The 12,756-nt window shown below is 37.9% G+C and overlaps 1 protein-coding gene across 1 annotated transcript; it reads right to left on the reverse strand.

The window, feature by feature from the left end:
• Nucleotides 1-2,372: 2,372 nt before the first annotated feature.
• Nucleotides 2,373-8,010, reverse strand: LOC139454860 (uncharacterized). Its single transcript, XM_071236478.1, has 5 exons — nucleotides 7,854-8,010; nucleotides 6,639-7,317; nucleotides 4,550-4,692; nucleotides 4,010-4,123; nucleotides 2,373-2,395 (listed from the first exon to the last, which is right to left on the reverse strand). The coding sequence occupies exons 1-5, from the start codon at nucleotides 8,008-8,010 to the stop codon at nucleotides 2,373-2,375; spliced, it is 1,116 nt and encodes a 371-aa protein (XP_071092579.1).
• Between the last annotated feature and the right edge of the window lie 4,746 nt (nucleotides 8,011-12,756).

Raw genomic sequence — 12,756 nt, forward strand, 5'->3', positions numbered from 1 at the left:
GTCAAACGGATGCACGTGTGGCCCAGTCGTCTAAGGCGCCGCGATTCGCTGTGCATATTGCGTCCCTTGGGCACGCCAGAAACCTATCATTGTGTGTTCGAATCCCGATTCGGCCCGATTATGTTTCTAGGTTTGTCAGCACCATACCCATGCTCGTGGGTGTCACCGAAGTGGTAAACGTCTAAGACCTGCATCACTTCGGGCTTCCCTCCCACATCAAGCTGACACGCCGCGATATAATTGGAAAACTGTTAAAAGCGGCGTTAAACCAAACTCACTCACTCATATTATAAGGATAAACAATGGAGCGTCCTGAAATGAAAGACAAGACAGTGTGTGAATAACTTCTTCAAGATTTAATTAAATCGTTAATTTATATATCGTAATAAACGTTTTTTGTTTTGTTTCGTTTGTCTATTGTTTAACAAAATATTCAAAATATGTGAAAGCTGTGTATAAATAATGGAGTCCTAGGGTAGGTGTGGTTTGACTTACTTACTGTGTGGTTTGAGTATGAGCTTAGGTTTTATATTTTGGTTAGCTTATTGGTGGTTTTGATTTTTTATTTTAAATACGGATGATTAAATCTGTTTGGATAAAGTATTTGCCTAGGGCTTTGAAGTTGGATGTGTTGTTTTGGGGGTTTAATATTGTCCCTAAGGTTAATTCGGGTTTTGGGTTTAATGAGTTTTGGAGTGCTTGAACTGTAACCGTGGTCGTGGGTTTCTCTAAAGTGATAAACGTCTTAGACCTGCATCACTTCCGGCTTTCCACACACAACATGCTGACTCGTCATGGTAAAACGTAACTACCTGGCACGTTGTGATGCTTCTTTGATACCGTGATCAAAGCAAAACGTATTAATACCACAGGTTACCGAGTTGTTACTTCCGGCCAAGAACCGTACACCAAAACCCTTGCATAAACGACTATGCAAATATTCGTAATTAAGAATGTAAAAGGTACCTTGACATCTATTGACTAACTCAGGCCACTGTGATCGACTTTCAGTTGTTGAAGCAGTAGGTAGGGGGCATTGTGATTTTCCGACTTTCTTGTGTTGTATAACATAATTACTTAGCAAACTCAAAGCGTGCGGTGATTGGTATACAACTGTAATGCATTAAGTTAATATATATTTCTTCTAAAAAATAAACCCTTTGACCACACTGAAACAAAACACACCTCTTTCATAATTTCGGAATTCAACATAATTTGAAAATGTGAAAACTTATTATAACTACATAAATTTTAGTCAAAGCTGTAGGCGAATACATTTGTATCCCTGTCGTGAAGGCGTCGGTGAACCCTATGAAAATGAAAAAAAAAGCTGTACGAGATGGCCCGAAAATGTTTCCATAGATTTATAATTTTAACAGACAGCAGCACCTCAAGGCACGTGACTTATGTTTATTGACATCTAGACAAGCAGACGACGAGAGGTGAGAAGGGTGGTGATTACGGTATATATTTTATTTGGTGTTTTGTAAATATGAAATTTGGTATTAGTCATCTAGGGCTATTTACCTCAGTGTTGGACATTTGGTTTTTCTGTACTTACATGTAATGCAGCGATTCAGAACATTTTTGTCAGCAAGGCGTGGCAGTGTGTGTACATCAAAAGTACCGCTGTGTGACGTCATACGAGACTTAATTTACGAGATATCACGATAATTACCGCGATCCACGAATCAAGGTTATCCACGAATTTAGGTAACGGTTTTGTATATGATTAATTATTAAACATTATTATGTACATAGCATATTTTGTCAAAAACATGTTCTATTTAATTTTAAAATCGATATTATTATTATTATTATTATTATTATTATTATTATTATTATTATTTTTATTATGTCTTATGTCATCGTTCGATAAAATGATGTTGTGTCTATAAGTAGGAGCTAAAGGTGATTTTATTAAATACTTCATTCTGATAGTGCATATGTTTCGGAATGAAGTGATGCCCGCATTACAAGTATCACAGTACTAACTTTTCTTGTGCCCCGTGATCTGAAAAAAAACGACAAACATCGTTGGAACACACGTTTAGGCGACAGTAACTCATCCTTGCACTCGGGCGTTATGAAATACGGTGAAGTTTCTGAACTTTGTGACATATCAAGCTGACACGTCGTGATTAACTGAACTACTATTCAAATCCACGTTAAACCGAAATCACTCACTCAGTAGAATCTATAATATTTACACTGGTGGCTGTGATTGAAAGCAAACAGAGTCATGCGATCATTGACAGCACTGTTGTAATCATGTGCACTCACATTAAAACTAAAAATAAACTTAAAATCTTACATTTATTCACATGTTTTAATCAATAGAGAAAAGCACGTTCAAGCAAGCAGACAATTGATTAGGCGGAGAAATAGGAACAGACTGTTGATCAATACAAATGTCATAATATGAGTACTTTCATATTCGACAAGAACAAGTCCTAGGTTTGTCATACTGGAATTCGGCGTTGCTTCGATCATATGAGAGAGCTTGATCCCATATCAGGCCAAAATGAAAAAGCCCATATAATAAAACTATAATATACACATATCAAAGATCACGTTAGTACATACACAGTGAAAACATGACTAAAGCAGAAACAAAACCTGCTTTCTTAATATAGTTGTCTTAGCTTGTATCTTTAATAATGTATCAATTTGAAAATAAGCTTCTAGAGATGAAAAAATTGTGGACAACGTTTCATACATGCAGAATCGATTGTAGCGAGATGTAACGTTCAAGTTCAACTCAAATGCACCTTCATGATTTCAAGTATGTATATGAATCAGCATTTAGACAGCTGGAAACCACGACAGTGTGCAAAACCATGACAGTGTTGTCAAACATGTCTAAACTTAAATCTACACATTACAATTTCATTTGAATACAATACCAAAATACAATTACTATACGATACAAGTAAGACTATTGCAAAAGAATAAAACATATTCAAAAAAGAAATTTGTGTGTGTGTGTGTGTGTGTGTGTGTGTGTGTGTAAGTGTTTTTCCTGCTTTTGGCCCCACTGATTGCGGTGATATGTGGGCAATAGGCGTCCCTAAATTGTTCTTAAATTGTTATTGACATTACAATGTATCTATCAACATGCCGAAAGTCACACATAGGTGTGCTTCTCCTGGTTCTTGCAAAAGTTGCGAAGCAGTATGAAGAAATAGTGATACGAAAGGAGCATATTACGCAAAATCAGTCTTTGTTATATTGTTTCTATAACTGATTTATTGTTATCATGATGTGCAATAAGGGTGTCTTCATAAGGTCCGTCAAATTAACCAAATGAGACATCAGGTTACATCAACATAGCAGGATGCAAAAACCACGCGTACTTGCATGTACGTCTAATCTAGAATCACTTGTATCATTCAGTAAACTGTATACTGTCAAGATCAGACAGTGAACTGTCGACAGAATAATCTTATGAAGGATCTGTGTCATAGTCATCATTTTCTGAATGGAGTTTTAACCAGTTTCTGGTCCTGACATTTGTATCTACACTTCCGACTAATGAAGGCAACTTTTCCGTCGAAGGAATCTCCTCTGGTTGTCTTGGGTCAGTAGGATGAGGTGATGATGAAATAGCTGTGTTTTCTGACTCAGTAAACTTTACAATGTCAGGATCTGACTGACGTGACTGACCCGACCGGACTGACACTTCGATCTGAACCGTAACAACCAGAATCTGATGAAGGTTGCCTGCCGCAGAAAATCGGCAAATCGGGATATAGATGTTGTAGGTCTGTACGATGAGGTGATGATGGAATAGTTGTGTTTTGAATGTTTTCTGACCTGAACAAAGTACATGTAGGAACAGCGCTAGGTGTCTGAAACGTCTTACAAGTACAATGAAAGATAGTGGCATGGTCAGATATAAGCTTCCTGGCTATGTCTTTTGAATATATTTTGATGCTGTCTATGAATTCCGATCTCAGTTCTTCAGCGAAATTGACATAACGCCAGAGACACTTCCAATCAAATGTACCAGTCAGTATCTTTTCTGGCAATAACTTCCTGTTAACAAGCACCCGTCCAAGTTTTTCACAATCGACAGACATTTCCAAGGAGCAGACTCCACACAGATGCTCAGCAGGATTACCTACAAGAGAGGGAACAATGATAACCTAAGAAGTAGTATAGATGTGCAGGTCTTAGGATTTGGAATAAATTGAATACATGTAGCTGTGCTTCAAAAGTGATTGAAATTGTTCTATTTACTATCCACATATGTTATCCTATATATCACTCTGGGTTTCATCAGTTATCGCAAGTATGTTATGACAATGTTGGAGAACAACGCATTTAATTAGAACTTAATAAGAACAGTTAAGAAAAAAAGACTGACCCACCACCCCCCACCAAACTTTCCGTGATATCACTTTTCGATCAAATCTGTTCAGTAAAATATTCAGTCATGTCGGTATACACAATTCAGCTGATGAAAATGAGCTTACACCAATGGAATATTTGTCAACCCAGGTGTGTGCTGGTTTATAATAACATATTCAAAAACCATTTGATTTACCTTTGAACAACCAACATTTGCCTTTGATGATTGGTAGCTGATAAGATGCACACGAATCAGACACATAGTGGAAGGCATCATCTTCAAGACAGTCACCTACATCGGGTGTAGCAAGCTCGGTCTTGTGCGGGATGGTCTCTTCTCTGAAAAGTATATAACAATAAGAAAATACATAGAAGCAAAAACAAATATGCTGATGAATTGTGTAATATAATGCTCAACAATCACTGTATGGTATGCCTTCATTTTACAGTCAAATAGAGAAAATGAAGAGATGTAGAGATTGCTAAACGAGCTCCCGTGTCATACCAATTTTATGAAGCGAGTGCAGTTTTCTTTGGGATTGGGGTGGGTGAGTTAGCTTATATAGATGTAAGGTATATATCAAAACTTTACGAATAGTAAATAGTGGATAGTTGTCTTTTTGTCAATAACAGTGTTATCTCATCGAGTGACCTGACCCATTGATAGTTTAATTAGTAGCCACGAGTAAAACTATACCCTTTTTCAGGTCGTGAGATGAGATAAACATGTTATTCAACAAAACAACACAGATGTTACATATATTTAGATGATCGTTTTCTTATGGATTCTTATTTGGTATTTCTCTGAAAACCATTGGGGCAAACTGAAAGTAGTTCTTGTGTTATTTCACTCAATTGAGATATCTAGTTAATGCTTTCAGATATACACAGTATGTCTCCACTTATGCGTATTAAATGTTTACCTTACTACAGTGACAGTAGCATTTTACAAGAACAACTACTACTAGTAGTTATTAATATGACAGCACTTCCTGGGAGAAGTCCCGTTCACTGTCTGGGCTGCGTGTAAAAGGGGTAAGGGCCCTGAGCTCATGATCACTGACAGTGCCAGGATCACCCAAACCCTCTTCCCTGCATTTATTTATTTTAATCTGTAAATTACAATAAAAGGGACAGAACCCTTTCCACGGTCATAACATTATACGATTCTGACCAAATCACGAGCAAGTGTTTATCATTCATTAACAGATAGTGGCAGGTGTATATTACCCCAACTGCAGAATTAGGCAGAAAAGACAACGTCACGTTGCAAACATATTTTGTGTCAGCCAAAGTGTGATCAGAAGGGCATGGAATCGATAGGAAATGTTTGGATCAGTTTCCCAGCGACTTGCAGGGCGGATGGGTAGCCTGGTGGTTAAAGCGTTGGCTCACCACGCCATAGGCCCCGGATCGATTCCCCACATTCCCCATTTGTGGTGTCCCCCGCCATGATGTTTCTGAAATACTGCAAAAAAAAACGCCCCCAGCATCCTGCAGGTGGTCGACAGCGTTCCAACAGCCGGGAGACTGGTTTCTTCTGATTGCAACCATAGACCAGGACTGGGCTCCACTACTTTTCATTGATGTAGCGTGATACTGTCTAGACATCACAGATCGTCGTGAGATCAGTAGAGCTAGAACAACTGATCTCCATGTCCTACATCGGGGCTTGGTGACAGACTCTGTGCTGCAGGGATGATATTCTTGATGTGTTCTTGAGACTGTATCTTGGTGCAATCAGACCGGACTTCATCCTCATCGCTGATGCCTTCTTAGAGCAGGGGACTTTTGTCTGCATGGATGGTCAGCCCGGTAACCAGAACTCAACCCAATCATACTTATATGTGGAATGAGCTGCAGACTGCCCTCTCACGACGCCCTGTCCTTCCGTCAACTCTACATGAACTCGGCAAAGCTCTTACTGAAGAGTAGAACAATCTTCCCTTTGGATACCAGCCAGATACTTATTGGTGGCCATGAGACGATGGTACCAGGCCGTGATCGGATCACGTGGATCACATACGCAACACTGACATTTTTATTTCAATGAATTTGTTTTCGTGATTATTTGACATTTCACTTTTGATCAAATGCTGTTATTTTGACTGTTGATCTAGCTGATTAGTTGGTCACATGTTGTTTGTTGGCATTGTGTGTCACATGAAAACGGACTTTTGTTCATTAAACATGTCTTCACGCAATATTGTCTTTGGCTATTTCAACAGATGCACACAATTTGACGTATTACCAACCAAATATCCTCTGTTTGATAAAACTCTCACCTTAGTGTTTTCATTCTCAGCACTGTTTTCCCTGATCTTGATAACCTTCTGGCGACTTCCTTCATCAGAGTAATTGCTCTTTCTTTGGATGCGTTATTCACAATTACCAGCGGTTCATCAAGGTGTTTTTCAAGAAGCTGGTAGTCATCCCACTTCAGCAGAACTATTTTGTCTGATGATGTAGATGTGTGATCTACAGCTGCTGTCACAAAGAAGGCTTTGCATAAATGTCTGCATTTGCTAGGGTTCATCTGAAGAGATCTAGGATTAACATAAAGGCTACGTTTCTCGAACATTTTGTACCTTTTGTCTTCAAAACCTGCACTGTCTCTCAAATCATCAAGATCAAGTACACCATTCAAAATGTTGAATTTTTCATTAGTAAATTCCCTTAAAGAATACAGGACACCTTTGGACAACTGGTCATTTCTTTGAATCAAGGTATCATATTTGTCTTTTGACACGCTTCTAACAAAGGTAAAAATTTGAACTGGATGATCACATGCGATAACGCATGCATCAAATGCAACTCCGTCAATGTTTGTGTCTTTCAGTTGCAAATCTAACGACTCTGCAAGAGATGTTGCCATATATACCAATCCAATCTTTGAGCTGCCAAGAAGGATTTGCATTTCATTGTTCCATCTTCTTACTGCACCCACTGGGAGTATATGGACATCTAAAACATATGTATCACATGTTAATCCTAATTGAACAACATGCAAACTACATTTTATGAAAAACGACATAAACAGAACACAGCTAGATGTGAAAATTAGTCTTTTTACTTAAACAACCACCTACATTTATAAATGTGTCCCCCTAAATTATAATGAATCCAAAGGTTAAATGATGTCACCTAGAATGTGACCTTGAAGTATTGTACTTGTATGTGCATTACTTGAACAATTGTGAAGAAGCATGTAAAATTGATTTTATACTGCTAGTACAAATAAAAATGACAAACCATGTAGACAGGATATCCAGTGATGTAAAGCATATTTAACATACCAAAGATTTCAGAAGAAGTTCTTTTCCTCATTTCTGGCAATATATATATTCTTACCATAAGAGTAGCAACAATGTTATATTTAGGGGGCAAAGTTATTTTCGGAAAAGGTAAGGTATGCTCCATCACTCATGTTGAATATATCATTGTGTTATTATGTAAGAATATGACGTCAGCAACCTAAAGATAATGAGAGCAGTTCAAACCATTTTGAAGTCGGTTAGACAGTTTCTCCAAAAAGTTTTCTGTTGCATATACTGTTGGGCGGAAAGGGTTGCTTGTAGCTATGGGGACTTCGGCAGTTAAGCCTCCTTCGATGGCGTCTGTTAAAAATACCTCAACAGGTAACTTCTCAGCTGACATCTCTGTAAATATACCTGTTAACAGAGAGTGCCTGATTATCCATACGAATTGCATTAGTAAGCGCATATGTAAAACATAAAGGATAATGAGGATAACTTCTGTTCAGATTAGCCAAGTCAAAAGAAGGTAATTAGGCCAATAAGTTTAACTTAAGCTTCAGGTATATTGATGATCTGATATCGTACAATGACAATCAAAGAGTCAATTCCCTTCCACTGATTTACCCATCTGAACTGGAAATAAAGGAGACCGGTGAAACCGCCTCATCTGTTTCATATAAAGATTCAGAGTGACAAAACACTCTCCATAAGACTGTATGATAAGAGGGATGTCTTCAACTTTCCAACAGTCAACATTCTCTTCATATCGAGCAGTATTCCAGTAGTTCCAGCCTTTGGTGTTTACATTTCACAACTTTTGAGATGCAATCGATCATGCTCTTTCTACCAAGATTTTAAAGAATGTCATTCGACTCTTACTCAGTTGTTTGATCAAGGTTACAACATTCAAGGCCCCAGTAAGGCTTTCAAAACGTTTTATGGTATACATGTGGAGGCAGTTCCAAATTTGACGCATATTTTCCGATATTTTTTTCTAGTGAACAATTGCCTTTGTCTTTGCATGTGTTTGTGACGGGTGCCACCGGTGGGGCAGGACACGCTAACCTTTTCGCAAACACCTGGTATCATTACTATTTGACAGAGATTCGTAAACATATGCTCATGATATAGTCGGAATTGTACAATCGACTCTGCTTTATGAAGAGATTTCTATTGGATATGGAAAGGGTTTTGTCGCTTTACTTACTATCAAAACAATTTCTTTACAGTAACGATTATGTAATATAAGCTTAGGATACTGGTAGCAACGACCCATTTGGGGATTTCTCCAGTTCAGACATTAACGCCATGATACTTCAAATGCTGTCAAGATGGTGTTAAGCTAAACTCATTCTCTCTGAACATTTGAGTTTTGTGCCACAATAGAAATAAGACAATACCTTTCTAATGTTTTGTAACTGATGTTATTATTTCCTTGAGCTCACAGCGGGTGCACTTCAAAAACGGTTCTCTATGTTCCACCTTGTATGCCTCTGGTCCCTGGTTATCATAGAACAATACACCTGTGATTGGATTCACTACAATTTCAAGCAATATTCGGCCCTCTTCAATGATGTCATGAAAATGAGCAGTGATGTGTATGTCGTTCCAATCTAAAATTTCCCCCTTGTAGTCAATGGAGCACATACAACCTTTCAAACGTTGCTCTATTAAATGTTCTATCTGAGGGTATTTTTCTGCAGGCAGTTCGATTCCGTGAACTTCGAATGATTTGGACATATATTTGACTGTCTTTCCTTTGATCACAGCAGAAAATGTCTTTTCCTTCTCTCCTATGCCAAGAATAAATGACCCACCTCCCTTGAGTTTTGCAAAAGCAGTTATATAGAGGGGAAGACGCAGATCCCACAAGTGGTCAACAAATTTGTTTGTGTCTTCTAAAATTTCCTCCTTCTGCGTTGCGTCTGTGAAGACAAATCCTTTCAGCTGAATATCTCTTTTTTCAGTTATGGTTCGTAGGTTCTGATCATTTAAGAAAGGCTGTCTATAATTGACCTCTGAATGATTTGAATTTTGCTGATCAGAGATGTGTTTCAGGAAGCACCGCAGTGCTTGTGCACTATCTGGTGTAAACCCTTTGTCTATGATAAATTTAGTCTTGGGATCTGTTATGATTATTGTAGATGAAGGCTCAATATCAATAACCACAAATTCCGGATCCCCCTGGAGTGTCTTTTTGTAGTAAACATCATCAAATGTTTCATCAGAATTTATGATGGTTTGAAGGTCATCATCTATGAACTCGTCAAAATTTGCCTGACTCGGGTCTTCTGGACTCAGGCCTTCTAAGTGAATCAGAAGTTGTCCTCCTAAAGAATTTCTCAATGCCGAGACACACCGTTTTATCTCTTCTTTTTTCTTTTTTTTCCGTTCTGGATTAGGTCGTCGAGATGTTTGTGTTTTGTCGTCCCAAATTGTTTTGAAAGAAGTTACCTCAAGATGTACACAAAGGCTGTTGTTCCTTTTGTTGAATTGTATATTGTTCTGTTCACATTTTGGACACGTCTGAAATAAATAGTGTAACTAAAAGATTAGGAGTAACTGGTCAACATGAATGTGATAATCATTTAATTATTTGTCAGAAATCCCTTACCTCATGCATTCTCAAACCAACTTAAATTAATATACATGTATGGTGCATAAATCCAGGACAAAATCTGATAAATTTTAACTGTATGTAGAATATACTTTGTCAATGCAGTTATCTAATGTTCACAGTGAATACAAATAGTAATAGGTTCCTGGGAAGAAACCAGATTGCTGACAGTTGGGGATATCTTCCTACGTCAATGTTGGCAGACTGACTACAACATGGGAATATTGCACGCCAAACAAACACTCATCACTACTGAACTGCTAGCTTTCTTAGGTTACATGTAACGGTATTGTTTCAAACATAAACTATTTATATTGAAGCATATCAGTGTAATTACTGGAGCATTACTCACCTCCTGGTCAAGACTCATCGTTGGACATTCCTACCACATTCATATTTTACTGACGGTTTGGGCTATATGCGCAGTTCTGTTACTGACAATCTTTTGAACACACAGTTAATGGTTTTTGTCATGCCAACATTACAGACACAACATTGATCACCTAGCTACCAATACAGTCGATGAACATGCTGACTGATCTGACAGGTTTATCGGGTGTACCAGGAAGATGAAATTGATTGCACTACTCGATCCCTTAAAATCGATCTCTTAAGTCACCTGTGTATAACACACTGGGGAGACGTGACGCATCACGAACTATATGTGAAACTGAATAATTGTAACATGCAGCCGCTATATATAAACCGCGAATATGCGTTATAGGCATACAATTATTTATACCAGGTAGTAGAATGCTACATGTATGTTTCTATTTTTTTCGTTTCTTCATCAAACCACCTCAACTGATATTTGTAGTTAAGCCGTTACCACGGTGATTTCTTTAGCAATCGATCGACCAGGTATCGCGAAGGGTTGTTACAAAGAATACAATAACTTGCAACTATGCATTATGAAGTAGGCTAAGCTAAAAATCAATTAAAGTCTGTTTGTGGTTAAAGACAACGAACTTAGGTTATAATTGTATTGCTGTGAGTGTGCTAACAAAACAACAATTATAACCAGGGTGAATTTGGGACTGGAACGCACCTGGGATTCTACTACTTAAAGGTGGCAACTCTGCCCAGCGGTTTGCGGTGCCATAGACGACAGTCCCAAAGTCAGCACTGCTTGGCATCAGAGGCGCTGCAGGAGCTGTCAGAATGGCGTTGAAGACAGCACCAGACTGCTTCAGGGTCCCCATCGTAGCCTTTTCTATGGATGAATACAGCCGTTAGGCAGCGGGGCATAAGAATAAGAATAAAGAGTTTCCTTAGCTCTTCTAGAAATTGTTTGTTGTTTAACGCCGCACTCAGCAATATTCCAGCTATATGACGGCGGTCTGTAACTAATCGAGTCTGAGACAGATAATCCAGTTATCGACATCATGAGCATCGATCCACGCAATTGGGATACAATGACATGCATCAACCGAGCCTGACCGCCCGATCCCGTTGGTCGCCTCTTACGATAAGCATAGTCGCCTTCTAGAAGAGCAGCCGGCCAAATTTGATGGGCCCCCTCTGCGCTAAGCGCCTACTATTGAGGCGCTAGATAATCACATACAGCCCCCTCTGACAATAAGAACAACCCCACCACGTGAAGGTCAAGGGCTGGATTGCACTCGCAGAGGCTATTGGGTGACATTTTATAGACAATATTTTTGTTTCTACAACGCAGGGCTTATATGTACTTTGTTTTCAGAAACGGGTGCTTGATTAATAGTTTACCTACCAATACAAGACTTGTAAAAATGGGAATACCAGACACTAATGCTTGCAGCTACTGTTCATTTGAAGGACAAACGGTTTCACATAAATTATTCGATTCTAACAGGGTAACCCCTATCTTGCCAGAACTGGAGACTTATTTTTACAAGAATAAATGTTAAATACAACTTACCAAACAATACATGTTGCTCGGATTCCCACAAAGAAGCAACTGACACTCTTCAAAGAAATAATATTCAAATATGGAATCTCAAAAAGAATTACAACTTTCCAGTTCATACAGTGGGGATTGTATTAATTGTAAGTTGCCATTATACAAAATGTGCGTCAATTGTAAGCTCAAGATTGGATATATTTTCAAAATTCTAGTCTTCCTTTCATGTCTCATTTAATTGATTCACTTTGTACATTTAATAACATTACAAAATCAACATGTATTGTTAAATTATATAACAGGAAATGTATAACTTCTTTGAGAGGCATTAGACGTTGGGGGTACTAAGTTAGGATGAGATATATGCATGGATGAACAACTTCTATATTACAGTTAGGATAGACGTTGGGGTACTAAGTTAGGATGAGATATATGCATGGATGAACAACTTCTATATTACAGTTAGGATTGACGTTTCGGTGTAGATTCTAACACGTTATCAAAGCAAGAGATGTACAGAGTTGGGTTGAATATATATATATATATATATATATATATATATATATATATATATATATATATATATATATATATATATATATATATATATATATATATATATATATATATATATATATATATATATA

Source organism: Haliotis cracherodii, unplaced genomic scaffold, assembly GCF_022045235.1.
Source record: "Haliotis cracherodii isolate W230 unplaced genomic scaffold, xgHalCrac1.p SCAF_11, whole genome shotgun sequence".
Taxonomy (NCBI): domain Eukaryota; kingdom Metazoa; phylum Mollusca; class Gastropoda; order Lepetellida; family Haliotidae; genus Haliotis; species Haliotis cracherodii.

Bases quoted from the DNA above. Each gene is read 5' to 3' on its own strand.
- LOC139454860 (XM_071236478.1), bottom strand. From the start codon at position 8,010: ATGTCAGCTGAGAAGTTACCTGTTGAGGTATTTTTAACAGACGCCATC. The intron at 7,318-7,853 runs GTTTGAACTGCT...CATATGTTTTAG, and splicing joins GTCTAACCGACTTCAAAATG to ATGTCCATATACTCCCAGTG. The intron at 2,396-4,009 runs GTACATTTGATT...ATTGATCAACAG, and splicing joins GCCAGAAAAGATACTGACTG to TCTGTTCCTATTTCTCCGCC.